Raw genomic sequence first — 20,113 nt, forward strand, 5'->3', positions numbered from 1 at the left:
AGCACAGAGGGGGCGGGGCCTCGGGCCGGGCCGGCAACATGGCGGAGGCGGAGGGGGAGAGCCTGGAGTCCTGGCTGAGTGAGTAACCCCCGGGCCCCGCTCCACTCCCCACCCCGGCTGGGGTCCCGCAGCCTCCGGGGCTCCTCTCAGCTCAGCCCTTCCCGCCCCTGCCCCGCCGCTCGCCTCAGTCGGGCGGCAGCCGGGGCTGTGGCGGTGCCGTCCAGGGGAGGGTGAGGGGTGGGGTGGGTGTGGGCCCTGCGGAGCGGAGACCTCCGCATTCTCCTCCGGGAGTGGGAGGGAAAAGGCTGAGGCTTCCCCCCCTTCCCCTTCCCGGTGGGTACGGACTCGTCCGCTGCGGTGTCCGGCACCCCCGAGGGTGAGGGAGAAGGGGCAGGGCCGGGGGTAGGGGCAGAGCAGCGGTTCGGGGCCGTTAATCATCGGTTTGTTGGTGAGGAGCAGGGGGCAGGTTTGGAGCTCCCCTTGCTCAGCACCTGCGAGGCTGTTGCTTGGTTTTGACCCCATGGTAGGTGCCTGTCCCCTGTCCCTGCTTTGTCTCCTTCCCTCTCTGTACGGGCTCGGGGCTGCCGGGGAGGCTGAGAACTGTGGGCACTCCCCAGCTGAATTGCGTTTGTCTGTTACACAACAAAAACACAAATTCTGCTTTATGCCGGGCTGCAGTTTCAGGGTTGCAGTTAGGGATGTCCATTCCATACAGACTGGAATAGTCAGGAGCCCTTTATCAGGATGAGTTATTGTTTATCACAGAATCTTAGAAGAAAGAAAAAAACCAGGGGCTGTTCATCCACAGCCCTTGCTCAGTACGTCCTTGCTGTGTGTCTGTCCCTGCTGCCTCTGTGTCTCCTGGCCTTTGGGCTGCTGGTTCTGAAAACCTGGTGCTGGGGGATCCTGACCCAGTGCCAGTGGACTGGGAGGGGATTCTTGAATGAATCAATCATAACAGTGATTGTTTTTTGTGTGTTCCATGTGCAGGAGCTGGGAGGCTGTACCTGGGAAGCTGTCCTACATAACGTTAGCTTGGTGCCTAGATTTTCTTTTAATAGTTATTTGTTTGGTTACAGCACTGAGTGAAGTTTCTAAGCAGTCTGATACTAGGCATACAGCAAAAGATGGTCATTATCCTAAATACCTGAGGGTATAAAATCTGTTACCCTTTTGGAATTATACTTTCATAAGCAAGAATGAATAAATGTTTTACTTTCCTGGTATTTTTGTATAAAATTCAAAGATATACAAATATGAAATTCAGACATCATTATCTGCTATTGTTGTTACTGGATAAATAATGTTTTCAGCTCTTCTTTTTATTTTATCCCTTCTGTCCCTTTACCATTTTTTGCTCCTCCTCTGAACTCCCACAGTTTGTCAATATGTTTTATTGGAGTCAGGGAGATGCATGAAGAAACACCCACATCCCTTCCTTTTCATCTTCCTCTGAGGAGAACTGACTCACCAAGTTCTGTTTGTATGTGAAAATATCTCTAGTAGGAAGGATATTTTCGGTTGTATAGCCTGGAAAACTTCCTGACTGTTTGGTTTCTGGGGTTATTTTTCAGTTGTGGAAGTTAAAAGTTCTTTCCCTTGGCCAAGCAGTAGGATGGAGAAGTTAACACTGAAGTTGCAAAGGCTTTACTCAGCCTAAGAAATATTTTGGTGCTCCTGATTGCAGAGGTGTTCACATTTTCAAGGCCTGAGTGGTGCTCTCTCATTTAAGAGGTTGTATTTGTGCTGCTGTGTGCTGGTGTTGCTCCTCCCATGGCAGGGGAGCAAAGCATTTCCTGTACATAAATCACCAGAGGAGTTGTGGAGCCCAGGAGGGCAAGGTGAGAAGGCTGGTACACCCCAGGCTGTCACCAGCCCTTCTCAGGTTTTTTTTTTCTTGTAACCATCACAGAGCTGTGCTGTGCCTGATGCTAACCTTGAGGTGTGTACCTGCTGTGCCCTTACAGAAGGGAAGGGCTAGGCTTGCTCAGCAGCACAGCCAACTTCCCAGTCAGGGGAAAACAGAGAATTTCTTCTTGCCAGTGTTATTTTTAGTTTTGGGGTTTTTTTATTTCTGTACTGGTGCTATGCAGCCTTCCACACTGCCCTGTCTGTCATCAGGTGGAGTCAGAGACTCATGAAGTAACATCATCCTCCTGTCCTAGCACTGCAGCAAGATCTGCTCTTCAGCCAGTGATGATCAAGCATCCTCATGTCTCCTGCCTCATTTCAGGCAGCTGGAATGAGAGGTGATCTGATCCCTCCCTGCCCACAGGCTTTTCTTCTGCACTTAGCTGAAATAGAAGATGAGGTTATGAAGCGATCTCAGTTGTACAAACACAGCTGGATCCTTTGACTTTAGTGCTACCTTTTTGACTGTATCCAGCAGGGAGCTCATTGTATCACACATCAGGCTTAGGCAGTGCCCACCTGTGTAACAGATGCAGGTGGATAAAATATTATGATTGTCTTAATTTTTTTTTCCTTGTGTTGTCATGGGTCAGCGTTCTCCTCCTGCTGGAGATTTGAGCTTAGTTTTGACATGCTTGGGCTGGGGATTCCCAGTTCATATGCTAAGCCTGACCTGAGGAAAACCCTTTTTTGGGCTTTTCTATCACTTCACTGGAATAGTAAACCCAGGAAAATCTGAGCATGAATCACCAGTTAATTAATGGGTCTGTGGCTCTCTGCGTTCCAATGTTGTTTTTCTACAGAAGAAATAAGCACCTTTGTTTCATATCTAATGATGCATCTGAATGTTGATTCATTAGTGTCTGAGGGTTTAGCAGAGCCACAGAGGGCCAAATGGCTCTGATGTTTGGGTCAAGTATGAAGCAACTTGATAGGTCCCAAGTGCAACAGTGTTTGAAATCTCAGGGAGAGATGGTGGGCAGACAGGGAGAGTGCTAAAACCTTTGTCCCAGGTTGCTAATTGAGATTTCTTTGATTGCCAGTATGAAATAAGTTGCCAGGATGAGGCCTGGTGGACAAGTGTCTCTGAAAGCAAACTTTATAACCAGTACCAGCTGGCAGGTTTCAACTGAGAAGCCAGGGATTTGATACTCTAGAGCACCAAACTCTTCTTCCTGAAACAAATCCTTTCATGTAAGGGTTGAAGCATATTTGTGAGTCAGTGCAGAGGAGCTCTCTGCCCATACTTTAAGTTTTCTGCATAAAAAGGAAGGATTTTAGGTTACGTCTTCATAGATGGGATGCAGCTTCTTCAGGTATGTCCTGAAAAGGTTAAGCAAGGTCACCTGGCTCATGTGGCTGTACTGAGATTGGTAATAAGCATCCAGACACATCATTGTGTTGTGTCATGAAAACATCAATCTCCAGAGCCAGAGCAGAACTTATGATCAAGGTTACCAACTTCTGTGAACTGGGGTTTCTGAGGGAGGTTTTATGACTATTAGAAATAGGGAGTTTCTTCACATGGAACAAGACTTCCCTCTCTCCTTCTGAGACTTTACTATCTTTCTGTGAGAGCTTTTGGTTCAAAAAATTAGATGAATCTGAATCCAGTCTGAGAGTATGAAATAATCCAGTGTTGTTCCAAGAAGATTTTGTAGATATTTGGAACAGCTTTAAAAATAACATTTGCCTAGGAAACACTGGTTACTTTTTCCTGTTTGCACCAGCTCTCTTTCCTAGTTTCAGGATGTGCAACCAACAAAGAGTTCATTTAGTTGGTTGTCCTTACTTGTTTGTTCTCTTCCTTTATTTAGTAAGTAAATTCCATTAACTCCAGCCAAGAACTGTATTTATTTCCTCCCAGCCTGCAGAGCAGCAGAGGTGCTTTGGAGCACTGAACCATGCACGATGCCATTTGACTTGCATGAAAAGACTCAGTGTGGCTGTAAGTCTGTGGTTTCATGATGCTTCCAGGGTATTCAGCAGTTGTGAGTGTGGTAATAGGGTTTAAGTGCCACATATGTTTTGAACAGTTGCTTGACTCTGTAGCAGCTACATTTTAAGCTAAGACTCCCTTGAATCTTAAAAAAAATAGCTTGGTAGCCTAGCTAGTACAACAAGAAGAGAGCCTAATGTTAGTCTTCCCTGGCTGCCACCTTTTGCTTATTCCTGGGGTCCCAGGAAAGTCAGCAGTGGACACAGAGCTTCTCTGTGGAGTATTTTATAGATGCAATCCATGGAACAATTTAGAAAATCACTTTACAGCTGTCCTTCTGTGAGGAGTAAATGATGAGCAAAGCTTCTAGGACTGCTGCTGTAGGAGGAGTAAGGTGCACTGTGCAAGTGAGCTTTCTGGATAGATATTTGACAGCTGGTTTTATCTGCCTGTGAAAAGGTGTATGCTTTAATGATGATAAAAATTACACTTTGTAAAGCAGCATGTGTTTGTTCCATTATGCTTTCTCCTTTATGATGAAGGTACAGGGATGTGTGCTGGTTTTTTTCTTGTCCTTCATCCCCTGCTCGATACTGTCTGGCTAAGCAGTATTTTCTTTTTATCTATTTCCATCATATTAAAATTTTGAGGAAGGCTTCTTAAGTGCCAGCCCTTATGTACATAGCCACAGCATTCTGTTTCTTCCCTTACAAGAAAGAAAAATTACTGTGTCTGGTCATCTTGGCTGGAAAATTAGGTTAAAGCAGGAATCTTGTCTCCTCTAAATTCATTGCTTTATCAGAGTTAAGTAGAATACATGGGCAAGATGCATTCATAATAGAAAAGATGCTAATAGCCTCACTAGTCTGCAATCAGTACAGTAAGTGAGGTTCTGGTACCCAAGGGAGGATTCTTCAGGAGCTTGAAATAGCCCAGGCAGCAGAGCATCATGCTCTCAGTTTGAGCTTATAGGAACTGAATTCCTGATCAGGTACAGGCTGTGGTGTTTATTAGTTGCAAGATCAACTCGGTGGATAATAATAAATTTCAGTTCCTGATTCCCAGAGGGAATGCTAAGGCATCTAACAAATCAGCTGGCACTCTAAAAGCAAGTGTTAATGCTAAATGATTTATATTAAACATCTGATGTTCCAGCTTTTACTTCTACAGAACTCACAGGGAATACAGAAATAATTTCCTGTGTAGAAAGCATGAGGATATTTATCCTTTAAGGAGTTTAATGTTATAGCCAAATAGAAAGAGAGAGCATCTCAGGCAGAGGGAAACAGAGAGCTCAAATATTTTATCTTACAGTCTCATTTAGAGGATGGAAATAGTCCAATTTTAAGTACTTGAGATTTGGCACCTGTTTTTTGGTTGGGTTGTTTTGTTTTATTGGGGTTTTTTTGGAAAGCAGAGGTTCTTGCTGCATATTTGGATGTCTCAACTTGGACACACCCTTTTCCCTGAACAGACATACTGTGTGTGAACTTCTTTTTCCTTTTTTATAGTTGGCAATGGATGTCAAATGGTTTTCTCTAGGAAATGCGTGACCTTTTATACTGCTTCTTTTGCTTGGCTGGTAATACCTTCTCTTTCCCTTACCAAAGATAAAGCCACAAACCCATCTAACAGGCAAGAAGATTGGGAATATATCATTGGATTCTGTGACCAGATCAACAAAGAACTCGAAGGGTGGGTGTTCTAAACTTAATAAATATTTGTAGTTTGAAATGTATCATTAAATCACAAACTTTCATGTTTTCTTGTATATATATTGATATTGCAAGGAAGATCTGGCTACAAAAGATGCTACAAAGTGGGATTTCTCTTCTGTGACAGGCAGTGTGGCTTGTAGCCAGGCTGAGCACTGGGAAAAAAGGAATTCTGGATCTGCCTCTAACGTCAGCTTCTGCAGCTGCAGGGCTCTCAACCAGCCCATATTTCTCTGTTTGCCAGTGCGTAAAATGGGGTTATAACTCAGTGTCTGATGGGGCTTCATGTCTTTAAAACCTTCATAGGGCTTAAATGAGGAAACCTCCTGGGTCACAGCATTCCTGTGAGCTAAGGAAGAGGTGTTTTCTTCTGGAAAAGGAAACTAATGCTAGAGAAATGAAGTGATTTCCTGGGCTGGGGACTTTACTGGGAGTTTACTGGCCCCTCCCAAGAAGGAATCTGGAACTGATGGCTCAAACTACCACCCTTTGCTTCTTCTATTCATATATACTTACAGAGATGCCCTGAGCATTTCTTGTTAGTCTTTGTACACTGATGGAAGGATGAAAAGTACCAAATGGCATTTATTTTTAATTATGTGAAAGGTATCTTGTTGAAACAGGATTTGTAGAAGTCTGAACGTCCTTCAACATGTTTTCCTGCTTTGTTTGTAATGGGATCTGCTTTGTTTCAGGCCACAGATAGCTGTGAGACTCCTGGCTCATAAAATCCAGTCACCACAGGAATGGGAGGCAGTCCAAGCCTTGACAGTAGGTAGTCCTTGCCCCTCCTCTTACATCCAGTTATCTGTCATTTGACATCCCCTCTGCAGAGCACAAGGGGGTAAGGGGTGTCAGGGGGGTTAGCTGGGGCTTGCTCTGCAGCTGATTGTTCCCATTCCTCTGCTGGGAGAGAGTGGACAGGGAGAGGGTGCGGAGCTGTGTAACTGAGGAGTTCTCCTTAGCAACAGAGCAGTTAGACAGAAGTCTGGTTTAGTTTCAGCTGCTTTTGTTTGTTAAGATTTCTGTTTGTTGTTGTGAGACCTAATGGTGAGATGAGTGACCCAGGTACCTCAAGCTGAGGGTGGGAGTCCTTGTCCTGCTGTGTCACCCCTACAGATGGGAGACTCAGGCCTGTATCATGGATCCATCAGTTCCCTGAAAAGCAGAACACTGCTGTGCTCTGACTGGGGGGCTTTGGTGTTCATTTCAGTGCTCTGTTTTTGTTACTTGAATGCAGGTGCTGGAAGCTTGTATGAAGAACTGTGGGAGAAGATTTCATAATGAAGTAGGGAAGTTTCGCTTTCTAAACGAGTTAATAAAAGTTGTGTCTCCAAAGGTCAGTCCCAGAGCCTGATGGCTGTATTTACTTTTTGTTCAGGCTCTCTAAGCAATAGTCAGTATCTAAAATGTTTGCAGTTGGTTCATTGCATTTATTAGCCTAAATTCAAGAGCATTTGTTAGTTAAGGTTTTGTTTGTGTGCTTTGCTTACCGTTTTTCTCTGTGAGTTGTAGTTTTTTACCATCATTCTCTGTACTGTTTAAAGCTTGGTCTGTCTTTTCCAAAAAGTCAAACAAAACCCCAGCATCAGTGGATGCAAAGGTTACAAGGAGAGACTTGGCAACACATCATGGAGCTTGAGTCCTCACTCTGCTGCCCACTCACTGGGTTAAGAGTGCCTGGCCAAGCCCCTCAACACGTTTAACATGGCAAAAAATAGACAGGCACCTCCTGGCATGACTGATGCAGCACAATATTCCTAGATTCTTCTTCATAAGACAGGGGAGGGGTGGTTATCAGTACTATTGTAGTTTTTAAATTGTGAAATCCTGAAACCAAGAGGAGGGTTGCTTTTTCTTTTGCTGAAGGTAATCACAAAGCTTCTCCACTGATTTCAACTATATTAGAGGAGCTTTTTTTCCTCTTTTTAATGTGTATCTTAGGTCATCTTGGAACTTGAATTGGACATCTTTTAATGTGTATCACTGGGCTCCCATTCTCTGGGTTTGGGCTTTATTTTTCAAGAGGTGAAGAATGTGGAGAATATACATCCTTTTTTCCACTCTTAGTACCTAGGAGACCGAGTTTCAGAGAAGGTGAAGACCAAAGTCATTGAACTGCTGTATAGCTGGACAGTGGCATTGCCAGAAGAATCCAAAATCAAGGATGCCTACTACATGCTGAAGCGACAAGGTGGGGAGCCCTGTGTTTGTGCATTCTCTCCAGTGCTCCAAGCAGGAGTGTCACCAAATGTTCTAATGACATGGGGTCAAGGCAAGCTCTGAGAGGAGAAATTCCTTGAAAAGTTTCTCATTATATTTAAATGCCTTGGAATGGGTCGGGTTGGCTTTTTTTAACTGGATTAGTTAAGCACCTTGCAGATAATTTTGTTTAGGTTTGCAGTGCCTTTTATGAGTTTTTCTGGAACTAGTTATTAAATAATTTGAACAAGTCTAATTTAAAGTGAAATAAGAGCCTCCGTGTAGCTGTTTTCTTTTAGCTCCATCACAATTGTACCTGTAGTTCAACTGACAGAAAATTCTTGTGTAGGCACAGTGAAAGAAGCTTTGCTGAGAACTTGCAGCTTCAACACAAGAAAAATTGGTTCTTGAGGTGGAGCACAAGTCTAGGGCTTTGTCAGTGCAACAAGCAGGAGGCTTGGCTCTTTCCCTGCTTGTGGTTAGGAGTCTGCTTATCACCCTTTTTTGCACTGCTCTCTGCTTTCCTGCTCAGCTCATTTATACCAACAAATGTCAGGCCCTTGAGTTTGCAAAAAGCTGAGATGTCTGGGACTTCACTTAGTGGTGCAACAGCTAATGTGAGAGGGGAAAAGGCAGATTGTGAAGAGCTATTGATTATGCTAAGCTACTGGAGGAGCAGTATGGATGTGGCAACACGGTTGCTGGAGTTTTGGCCTTTGTTTCTTCATTAGGACAGTGGGGTAGTAGCAGTGGAGAGATTGGCTGCATGTTTGTTTTGATAACAGCCTGTGAGTAACTGCATGCACTGCCTGGTGGGACTGCTTGTGCAAACCCATGTGAGTTCCCTTTCTGCTTCTAGGGATTGTTATGTTTGATCCTGTGATTCCTGCAGACAGAACCCTGATTCCTTCTCCACCACCTCGTCCCAAAAACCCTGTGTTTGATGATGAGGAAAAATCCAAGGTATAGTGAAGACTTAAATTGTAATTGCTAATGAAAAGTGATTACTTAATGGACATGCAGAACAAGAAAAAGAAGTTTACTGACTTTATTTTATTTTCAGGCTTTCATTTTCAGGTGGTGGTGTGTACTTCCACAGAACTCATTGATTTATCCACCTGCCTAATTTGAAGTTCCAGCTGAGGCTTTGTCTTTGTTACTGTTAAGAGATGATTCCTGGTTAAAGTGCCATCCTGCTGTAGTACTAGAAGGCAGAGAATGTTTTGCCCACAGAACCAAAAATTATGTGTGGGAGGAATAATTAATCTAATGCCAGAAGTCTCTGAGATTTCAGAGTATATAATGTGTGTAGAAGCAAGATTGCAGCACCTCACATAAAATAAACAAATCATAAATTCCCCCTTCTGGGGTCTCTGAAAGCAGTGTAAGTGTTGTAATAGTGGGATGTGGCTCTTTTCCCCATAATTCACTTAGGTTCCTCTTGCTTGTTTCTTTTGGAAGTGATCTTTATTTGTTTCCTGTATATCCTCTTCTCATCTTACAGCTTCTAGCCAAACTGCTGAAAAGCAAGAACCCAGATGATTTACAAGAGGCCAACAAGCTTATAAAATCCATGGTAAAAGAGGTAAGAAATTCCTGCAGGATTGGTTCCAGTCAGCAGTCTGCTTTCCAGTTTTTAAGCAATTTGACTTAAAAATGGTGGAAAGCTTTAGGATCATGTGAGTAGCAGAATCTACACTTTTCAGGCTCTGTTAGTATCGTGTTAGCACATTCTTTAGTTAAGTTGTGGAGACTGATGATGTAATTTTGACACTATCTCCAGATGGGAGTTGTTTGTATTACAGAAATGTCTACAGTTGGTGTCTCAGGTGCTGGACAGGGCAAGAAGGGGCAAGGATTGAATGCCCCTTGTTGTGATGAACCACATTCTCATAACTCAAGATTTCATGTCAGGGTTTGGGAGGGGGCATTGGAGTTTCACCCCAAACTACTGAGGGGGCTGAGTCATTGGACTGGGTCTTCTCACATGGAGGCTTCATGGAAACATCTTCCTGTTTGTGGAGCTGTGATGCATCCACCCAAGGCAGTCACCAGAGACTGGAGTCCAGGAAATGACTCAATGTGATTCTGGAAAAAGAGAAAAGGGTGGCTTCTAGACTGAAGAGGATGTATAGTTTACTGCAGTGTTTCCATTCAGGCTTCTTCTGTGCCCATAGCAGACTCTCCTACATCTTTAGTTGGAATCTGAAATCAGAAATGGGTGAACATTTTCTGCCAGAGAGTGCTTGTTCTTCCTAGTGAATGTTTTGTTTAAACATATTTTTGTCATAAAATGGCATTAAGTTACCAAAAAAAATAATCTCAAAAGGTCAGAAAGGAACTTCTGGAAAGTTTTCTATTTTTAGTGGTACAATTACATGTTAAATTCTACTTAATGAGACTTTTTGGAAATAAAGGGTTTTGTATCACTTAAAAATGATGGTGAAAAGACAATAAAACAAGCAAATCTTCACACAAATTGAAGAGGTTTTCTTGTGGGTTGTTATTTTTTCCAACTTAACCTTAAGTAGATACTACTTGGACTGATTTACAGATAACACCTGTGATAGTGTGGACCTTTACAGGGGAAACTCACTTTCTATGTTTGTGTTCTGCACCCTGCAGGATGAGGCTCGGATTCAGAAGGTGACAAAACGCATGCACACACTGGAGGAAGTGAACAACAATGTGAAGCTGCTGAATGAGATGCTGGTTCATTACAGCAAAGAGGAGTCATCAGAGGCTGATAGGGAGCTCATGAAGGTGGGTCTGAGCTGCTCCCTAGAATTATTCCTTTCTTCTCCCAGATTTGAGAGTTAGAAACAGTGCAGGAAAATGGAGAGCACTGGGGAGAAACAAGAGCAGGTGCTGGAAATAACAGGAAAGAAAATAATCACATTTTTAATGCCTTTCACCAAAGGACTTCGTGGGTAATAACTTGGTTTTACACAGGCTTGAAGTGAGGTGCAGCTGTTCTCCAAAGATGCAGAGTGGCAGAATCAAGAAGCTGCAGTTTGTAATTCTTGCTCCTCTTATGACCAATGATTTTAAACCATAACTGCCCCTTGCAGCACTGTGGATGGATAAAATAAAGGCTTAACAGGACAGAAGATATGTCCTCCTCTTCAAAGGAAGAGTTTAGATAGTGTTGTGGTTTAAAGACAAAAAATCAGGTACCAGGAATGGTTGAATAGGACAAGGGCCTCAAAGGCTTGCACATTAACTAATTTAAAGAGCTAAAACTAGTCTTTTAACAAAAAGCTCCTGAAATGGTGGCAAGAGGCTTAAGAATCTGTTCTGTTTCTGTGAAACATTTCCTTCTCATCACCTTCTATGTGGCTGCAGACTGAGTAGTGGCTGCAGTGCAATTGGAGCATAACCTTTGAAGCAGAGTTCTGCTCTTCCTTTGGCTTTTACGGACTCCTGTAATACAAGGAACAAACATCTCTTTTGGGCTGGAGCTGGCTCTAAGGGATGTGAGGGAGAACTGAGAGATGTTGTGTGAAAATTCAGGTTGTATTTATACTCCCAGGCTCATGCCATGCCTCCCACCTCTGTTAGCAGGGCAGGCACAGGGGATCTGAGTTGTCCAGCCTCGTGTCCCATGGGCAGATTCCTGTCTCCATCCCGGACTCTCCTGCCTGGGGAGTCATTCTGTGCTGGCTGGTGTTGCTGATAGTGGCTCCTGGCTGATGAAACCTTTTGTCCTCTTTCCTAGGAGCTCTATGAAAGGTGTGAAACCAAAAGACGGACGTTATTCAAGCTGGCCAGTGAGACAGAAGATAATGACAGCAGTCTGGGTAAATGAAGTTACATTTCCTCTTCTTTAATTGCTCTTGTGACCTGTGACAGTGCAAGGGTTCAGCAAGGGAATGGCTGCTCTACAGATGCCTCTTCACTGTGAATGCACTTCACTTTGAGCAAGGAGATAAATGACAAGATCCTTGCCACTTCATGCTTATCATTTAAATTCAGGCAAGGACTGACAGTAGATTTGGTGGTAGGGGTCTGGGGGTGATGATGGGGACAGCTGCTGCTATGGAAGGGGAAGGAAGTTGTGGGGAACAAAGCCTCAGGCATATTTTTGTAACTGTGATGTGCAAGGACCCAGAAAGGTTAGGGTATTGCTTGGAGAAGGCTGGCAAAGACAGTAATGCAACTCATAGCCAGATAACGATGGTTTTTCTTGCTCATTATTAGTTGATTGGTAATAGAATATTCTCAGCACTCGTGGGAGAAGAGTTACTAAAGTCTTGGAGGTTGTTTTTCTCTCTTTTGCACATAGGGGATATTCTGCAGGCCAGTGACAATTTATCCCGTGTGATAAATTCCTATAAAAAAATAATAGAGGGGCAAATGATCAATGGTGAAGTGGATCTCCCCGTGATGTCTGAAGGTGAGTTCCTGGGAAGCCAGCTGTTTAATTTTGAATCCTGCAATTCTAAGTCTTTTGGATGGGGTTCCCTATTAATTGTGGGGAAGTATGGCAGTTCTTGTGGCCCAGAGTTGGTGAGTCAGAGCAGCACAAAGCAGCTCCTAAGCTGGATAGACAGAGCTGGACATGAGCAACAGTGCTGCAGCTTTGTGTTTTCCATTACTTGTTCCATGTTACTGAAGCCCTTAATAACATCAGTAGCAAACTTGCATCTGAGCACTTTGTGTGCTTTGCCAGCAATTCTAGTTGTGAATTTAGGCCAGTTGCCCACTTTATACTGCAGTTTCCCCATTGCACAGGTGTGTGGCAGGATTACCATTAGGCAGTTCTTAGTGGGACAAGACAAACCTATATAAGAATGGGAATTTTACATGCAGACAGTATGTGTTTTCCTCAGCTCTCTAGGTCTCTGGTAGCATTTTTTCACTGTACTTCTGTAGAATCTCCCAAAGCCTCCTCTAAGCTCAGAAGACTTTTGGGAAGACTGTGAGTTATGCTAGAAGAAGCACTGGGGACAGAGCAGTGCTGGTTGGAGCAGATGTTGCTCTTCAGATAGAAATTTCCTAACTGTCTTGAGTTGATTTTAAGTAGCCTGTGGACAGCAAATGGTTGTGTGGAAAGCTTGTGGGCTTTCTTTGTTATAAAGAGCCATAAGCCAGGGTAGAAAAAGGATCTGTTAATGAAACTATCTCTGATAATTTGTTCTGTACACTGGGTTTGCTCTGAGCTTTTTGCCTTCTCTCCTAGTTGTGCTCTTCTCCTGTCCGCTGCAGGGAGTAACTCCACAAGTAACCTCAACACCCTCATTGACCTTGCTGGATTGGATGTCACCAGCACCCCACCACCTCCAATGCCACCCAGCACCCTGACACCAGCCCCCACAGCAGCCCCAGCCCCAGCAGAAATTCCCATCCTCCCACCTCCTCCCCAGACCTTCGTGCAGTCAAGGAGCAGCTCCTCCAGCCAAGCAGAAGCCGCATCCGCTCAGCAGAGCAGCACAGCCAACTCCCTCTCCTTGCTGGATGAAGAGCTTCTGTGCTTAGGTGAGACTCTGAGAGGCCCAGAAAAGGGCTGCTCCTGCCTAACAAAGATGATTTCTTCCTTCAGTGTCAGCGTGAGGGATGGCTGGGCACGTAGCATACCTAAAATGAGCATGAGATACCTTTGGTTTCTAGAGAAGTCCAGGGGATGCTCCCTTGCACCATGGGGGATGTAAGACTTGGTCAGTGAGTCAGTATTAAAAGCTCTGATCTTCCCCAAATAGGCTGCAACTGAAATAACAGTTGAGTGGTATTGTGTTCTGATCTCTGTGGGTGCTTGGACATGCAGGCTGCAGTTTGGTACCCCTGACTGTGGTGTGCCAGTGAGGAAGGTGCCTTAGAGGGGCTGAGGATAGAAGCCTGTAGAGGGCCCACCTGTAGAAACCAGTTATGAACAGCAGAAGATTCAGTCAGTCTCTTTTCCTAATCATAGTCTTGCAGCCCATTTCAGTCTTTCATCAGGTTCTTTGGCTTTGGCAGAAGTGAATGAAATTTGATGATACTGAAACAGTTGCCAAGGGGTGATCCCCAACTCCTTTTCTCCTCCAGTTACTTACTCCTTCTTTTTCCTTTCAGGCCTGAATGACCCAGCCCCTGCAGCAGTGAAAGAGACCTCAGAAAACAACCAGTGGAGCATGTTTGAGGTACATTGGAGGCTCTTGGGGTAGAGGAGGGAGGGGTTATCATTGTGGAAGTTAAGACACACTCTGTCACCTTGGAGGAGTGTGTGGTCACATATACAAGCAGAGGGGCTGCTGTTCCGGAGGGGAAGTTTGACTTAGCCCTAAAATCTGGGATAGCTGTGTCTAAAGAGAGGAGATATCCCTGAACCTGGCTTTCTTAGTTTCCCATCCATTCCCCATGACGTTAGCACTTCCTTTGCTTGATTACAGATCAGATGTAGTCCTGACATAGGCCACAGACTTTGCTGCTGTCCACCCAGCACCTGTTTTTGCGGTAAATCTCTCTCCCTCTGTAACAGTGCCAGCTCTGCACAGGGAGGAGCAGTGAGCCAGACCATCTACTTGTCCTCTCTTTCAGAACGACCAGTTGGACCTGGATTTCTTTAATCCGAAGATGGTGACTGTTGCTTGCAACCCTGCAGGGAACCCTCTTCTCCATCACACACCACAGACCACGTGTGGGACGTCAGTGACGCTGCCCTCTGCTTTCACTGCCTCTCAGACAGCTTCCAGCATCCCAGCACCAAACTCAGCACCATTTGCATTCTCTGCTGGACCAGCTGCCCCTGTGGGGCCTCCTAAGACTATTCCAGCTGCTCCTGGGTACTTCAGCTCATCTGGGGGGAGCAATATGTCACATAAGATGGATGCACTGGGACAACTCCTTGAAGAAGCCAAAGGGTAACAACAAAATCCTGGGCTTTGCATTGTCTCTGCAGTTAGAAAGCCAAACTTGCTGCAGGGTCAGGTTCAGAAGCACTTTCAATGCTCTGCTTTGGCAGAAGTGCCTGATTGGGATTTTTCTTCTCTGAGGGTTTCAGTTTGCAAACAAATATGAGAGTCTCACCTCCAGGAAGGAAAGGCAGCAATAGTAGTAGTGCAGAGCAGCATTGCTGTTGCCTGAAACAAATGTGTGCTGTGAAGTTGAACAGGTTGCAAAGGCACAGAGGCCTTTGCCAGGATGGGATTCTGCTTGCTTCATGACTGAGAGAAGTGATGCCAAACCATACCACCACCACTGTCCTTCTTTACATGAGCCCATCATGAGCTGTGGACTCTAATCTGGCTCCAGGCCACTGCTTTGTCCTTGTGATTTGTTATCTCCAGGTCTGGGGTGAAATGCTTCACTTCCCACTCAATTTCCCCATGTTTTTTCTGTCTCTTGCAGGACTGCCACCCAAGGCATGGTGACAACCTCAGTGTTCCCTGGGGTTACTTTGCCAACCACTGTCACCTCTGCTCCATTAATAGCACCTACTGGGCCACCAGCCACTGCCCCTGGAGCCCCTCCAGTTCCTTTCCCAAGCAGCTGCACTGCAGGCTCAGGAAGTCCTCTCTTCCAGCCAGCATCATTCCAGCAGCAAGGCAGTCCCATGAAGGCTCCTGAAATTTCTTTGGCCAATGTCCACGTTCCCTTGGAAACCATTAAACCCAGTGAGTATCTCAGGCTTTTCACCTTTCTCTGAACATTTTTTAAAAGCAAAGCTTCTTGACAAAGGTTATGAAGTTAGAGAGGATGAGATGTCCCAGGCAAGCAGTCAGATTGCCTGGTGGTGCTGCAGATCATCTTCTGCAGCACAAACCTGCATTCCTCTCCCTGTGGCAGGCAGTGCCCTCCCAGTGACAGCCTATGACAAGAATGGCTTCAGGATCCTCCTGCACTTTGCCCGGGAGTGCCCGCCGGGCAGGTCGGACGTGCTGGTGGTGGTGGTCTCAATGCTGAACACAGCCCCACTTCCAGTGAAGAACATTGTGCTGCAGGCTGCTGTGCCCAAGGTAGGGATGTGCAGCCCAGACCCGTGGCAGCATGAAGCTGTGGGTTTGGGAAGGCCTGGGTGTGTGAACTCAGGGGCATGGAACAGCCTGGTGCTACCTTTCTATAGGCTGTGCTCTGCCTGCTTCCAAAACAGAGGTGTTTGTCAGAGGCAGAGAACACTGAATAGGATAACTCAAGAACTACAGGGAATTAGACTCAAGAACTCACTTGGTAGTGAGTGGTAGTGGATCAAGGGTTGGACTCAATGATCTCAGAGGTCCTTTCCAACCTGGCTGATCCTGTGATTCTGTCAGTGTTCTGGTTTTCTTGCCAAGACCAATGCAGCTGTGTTTGTTCATGAAGGTGGTACCATAGCACATGAACAGAACCACCCTTGAGGTCTTTAGAAGCAGCATTTCTAGCAGACATCCTAAATCTGACCATGTGTTCCATTCTGGTCTTTCAACACCTGGATAATTTTGAATGGCCATCTTTTATTTTGAAAGCTGTCCCAGTCTCAGCTACAATCTGCTGACTGTCCTGAAGGTGTTGGCATTAAACCTTCTGACACAAGAGCACTCAGATAACAAGGTGCTGTCTGTTCACCTGAGCTGTGCAGACTCTGACATGTCAGTCTGGCTGTTCCTGTCAGGTTGCACAAGCTGGGCTGGCTCTTGTTCCCTCATCCTTGCACATGGATTGATTCTCTTCAGCTGGGCTGTGTGCTGCTGTCTCCCCAGCCTCTGTGTGCATTTGTCATTGTCTCCAAAGTAGGAGATAATCCCTGAAGTTCCATTTTCTTTTTCATTTACAGTCCATGAAAGTGAAGTTACAGCCACCCTCTGGCACTGAGTTGTCTCCATTCAACCCCATCCAGCCACCTACTGCCATCACCCAGGTGATGCTGCTGGCAAATCCTGCCAAGGTGAGTGGGGTACCTGGGTTTATCCTCTCCTTGTCTGACAGATTTGATGTAAGATGAATTCCAAATGGAGGATGGAGGGAGGACACAGCCAGAGCTGCTTGTTCTAACTTGCCCTGTGGAGGTGGTTACTGCAGAACATTGGTGTTTCAGTTCAGGGCTAAGGGGTCTGCAGGGTAAGGTTTGGGAGGAACCTGTATGTTTCTCTCAGCAAAAGGACAAGAGTCACCCAAGGCTCAGCTTTAAAGGGAACAGAGCTGTATCAGGAGCTTGTCCAACTCCCCTGTGCACTGGAAGTGCCTGGCTTTGATGATAATTAGATTGACATGAAATTAGCTGGTGCTGTAGGAATACTTCTGCTGTGTTGAGACTATAGCCTGGCACCCCTCAACCAGTAGACCAGTGTCTGATTGTGTCTGTTCCATTATTTTTTGAGGATGTACCTGTGACCAGTGAAACAATGTGGTTAACACTTTGCTTTCCAGGTAGCTGTTTTTCCTTGCTGTAGTTACTCATTTAAGTAGCCTGCTCCTCAAAGTTCAAAGGTGTATGCTGAAGTAGTTCCTAATTGACAAATCTAGATGTTACTACTTGAGAATTACAGCAAAAGGGTCCTTAAAGTATCAGTTGAAAGCTTTGAGATCCAAAAGAATAAATGTCAGAGTGGTTTGGTGGATGGTTGAAAAACTTTGTGAGGTATGTGGAGATCCCCTCATTGAAGGACTGATCCCATCTTCTGCTGACTTTTACTAGGAAATTTGCAGAGCAGGAACTGTTCTATCTTCCTCCACATGATGAGGAATTTAGTTCTGAAAATTCTGACCTATTCCAGCAACATTCTTCAGGTTCACTGGAGAGCAGCTGAGCACTGGCTGCTGGCCCACACCAGCACTGTTACCACAGGTCCTTTGTGCTTTTCTCCCACTGTTCTGTGCTAAGCAATAAAGCTTTGGTGGTATAAAAACTGTAAGGTGAATAACTCAAGTTTGCAAAATAGCTGTACTGCTCCATGAAGTTTACCTTGGCCCTCTTCTCCCTGCAACAGAAGTTCTGTGCTCTGTGTAGAGCTGTTGAGTGAGGTGTTTTGTTCAGGAGCTGTTCTCACCTTGCTCTTGGGTTTTGTCTTTCCTGCAGGAGAAAGTGAGGCTGAGGTACAGACTGACCTTCACCCTGGGAGATCAGCCCAGCACAGAGGTTGGCGAAGTGGATCAGTTTCCCCCAGTAGAGCAGTGGGGGAATCTATGACCTTAGGACACTGCCAGAGACTCTGTGACAGGACCAGGGAAGGATCCCACAGGACTGGAATGAATGTGACCTGGGGAGGGACACACATGCTATCCACTGGTGATGTTCAGCTTTGTTTACATGTCCTGGCCACTCTGCTTGTAGCTTTAGTCCAGAATGTTTTTGCCCCATGTTTAAGGGGTCCTGGGACATTTATGCCAAGCATGAACTGAGTGGCAGCCAGGTACAGGCGGTGCTGGCTGCTTCTATCTTGACCTCTGGGGGAATCTGGTTCTATCTTCCACACTATTAAACTTGAAGTTATTGTATTTTGAGGGGAGACCTGTCAGCAGGAAAGGATTGAGTTGGTTTTGTTCCTGTTCTGCTGTCCAGAGATACCTGCGGGCTGGTGGGGTGATGATGCCACCATGAGCTTCCTCAGTGCTGAGCCCTCCCCTGGACTCGTTCCCCTCAGTGCCAGGCTGGACCCGCTACGCATGTTGAGCAATAATGTTGGCTCCATGAGGGAATGGTTTGTTTTGGTTTTTTTTACACTGAAATGGCACTCAGCTCCCTTCCCTTCCACTGCCCCCTTCCCAAGGGCCACTGTAAGCAGCCCCTTGCCCTGTGCTGTGTGACACTGCTGGACCTTTAGTTGTTATATTTATTTTCTACTGCTCGCTGCCTCCCTGTTGTATCCACTTTGGGCAGCTGGGGCTGAGTTTTGTCTGCCCATGGTTGTTTTTCTGCCTTCATTGCATTCCATAGTGTGGGGAAAAGAGGAAATGATCAGTGAGGAGGTAAATAGGGCTGGAAAGGAGCAGTCAGTATTGGTGGAGGACAGCACCAGGAGTGCAGAGATGTCTTTACAATCATTAATCAGGTGCAGTGGCTGAATCCAGGGATAAGGAGAGGTGCCTCCTGTGTCCCCTCATGCAGGCAGTATTATTATTGTAGTTGAATACTGTGTTTTATTGAGATGAAATACAAGATGTAAATTATTTACTATAGGATATCTAAATAGAAACAAGCAGACAGTGAAAGGAAAGAAGGCTCCACTGGGCTGTGACCATGCATGTGCTGGGGTTAATGCCCTGGTTTATTTGTTCCCTGTATGAAGTAGAAAAGTGCAATTGTCTCCTTGAGGGCAAAGTAGTTTTGCTGGACATGTGTGTCTGTGCTAACGGGGCAGAAGAGCTGACCCCTCTTGTTACAGTCTCACAGAAACTAGGTTTAAATCACCAAAACTTTATTCCAGCAATCCCTGCCTTCTCCCCTTTGATTTCCAATCTCAAGCAGTGCCTCAGATGGCTTTGCAACAGACTGTTAGAAATTAATGAGGTTTTTTAACACCCCTTGACAAAAGCACAGCCACAGGTGGGTCTGTGGACACCAAGCTCAGCATTCCCAGCACTGCTGTGAGTGGGAGCAGTCAGCTCAAGTGCTGAGAACATCAGGAGGAGACTCCTGCCTGCTGTAGGAAGAAAACTCCAGAAAAGAACGTGCTGCTGGAATTGATGGCAGCTGTAAAACCCATTACTGCAAATGCAGCTTCAAGTTATTAGTTGAAATTTCTTTACTGTGTTGCAAAGTAAAACTCTTTATGAGGTGAAACACTCCACAGATTCCAAGGCTTGAGCTCCCAAGCAGAGGCTCCAGGCAGCTGTAGAAGCCCCTGAAGGCGGAATCAAAGCTTGGCCAAGGAGCTTGCTGTGAACTCCTGGTCAGAAGCTGATGAAGGCTCCAGCCTTGTCATCTCCCTGACACAGAAGGCAGGTGAGAAGGATGGGTACGTGGTTTGATTGTTATGAAAAGCAGTTTTAAATGGATGGCCTGGGTAAAGGGACAAGGAGAGAATTCTTTCTGCCTCAGACATGGTTTTTTGCCAGCACTTTATAGACACGTAGGCATAGGGGTGCTCCCCAGGTCATGGCAGTGGACATGGGTTTCACTGCTTTAGATGCCTACAATGTGAATTTCACTGTGACTTGCAGGAGGTCAGCAGAGCACAGGAGCTCTCTGCAGTGTGGCTTTGTGCTCTGCCCAAGCTGTGCAGCCAGATGGGAAGGTGCTGTGGTCTTGCTGCCTGGAAATGAGTTGTTAAAAGCTTTGGAAATTAAACTATGAATGTTCTTTGTCTGCAGGGTGAGGTTCCTGCTTCATACCAACAGCCCTAACTGTACATCTCAAATGCATTTGTTCTGCTGCATGTTAAATAAATCATTTTCCCTACTTTGCTCTGTGGACACCCATTACTGACCACTGCTCATGGCCTACACAGCTGGG

General features: G+C 45.5%; 1 protein-coding gene across 2 annotated transcripts; it reads left to right on the forward strand.

Moving 5' to 3' along the window:
- Positions 1-9: 9 nt before the first annotated feature.
- On the forward strand, positions 10-20,062 carry GGA3 (golgi associated, gamma adaptin ear containing, ARF binding protein 3). 2 transcript variants are annotated; one of them, XM_030461567.1, is made up of 17 exons: positions 10-78; positions 5,461-5,545; positions 6,261-6,336; positions 6,806-6,904; positions 7,636-7,759; positions 8,627-8,730; positions 9,272-9,352; positions 10,393-10,530; positions 11,486-11,567; positions 12,053-12,163; positions 12,976-13,245; positions 13,819-13,886; positions 14,284-14,606; positions 15,094-15,359; positions 15,532-15,701; positions 16,496-16,606; positions 17,738-20,062. In XM_030461567.1, the coding sequence occupies exons 1-17, from the start codon at positions 39-41 to the stop codon at positions 17,846-17,848; spliced, it is 2,259 nt and encodes a 752-aa protein (XP_030317427.1). In that variant the 5' UTR covers positions 10-38; the 3' UTR covers positions 17,849-20,062. The 2 variants fall into 2 exon arrangements, with proteins under 2 accessions (XP_030317427.1, XP_030317428.1); XM_030461568.1 differs by lacking the exons at positions 10-78; positions 5,461-5,545 and having other exon boundaries at positions 6,271-6,340.
- The last annotated feature ends 51 nt before the right edge of the window (positions 20,063-20,113 follow it).

The sequence above is a fragment of the Calypte anna genome, chromosome 18 (genome assembly GCF_003957555.1).
Source record: "Calypte anna isolate BGI_N300 chromosome 18, bCalAnn1_v1.p, whole genome shotgun sequence".
Taxonomy (NCBI): Eukaryota; Metazoa; Chordata; class Aves; order Apodiformes; family Trochilidae; genus Calypte; species Calypte anna.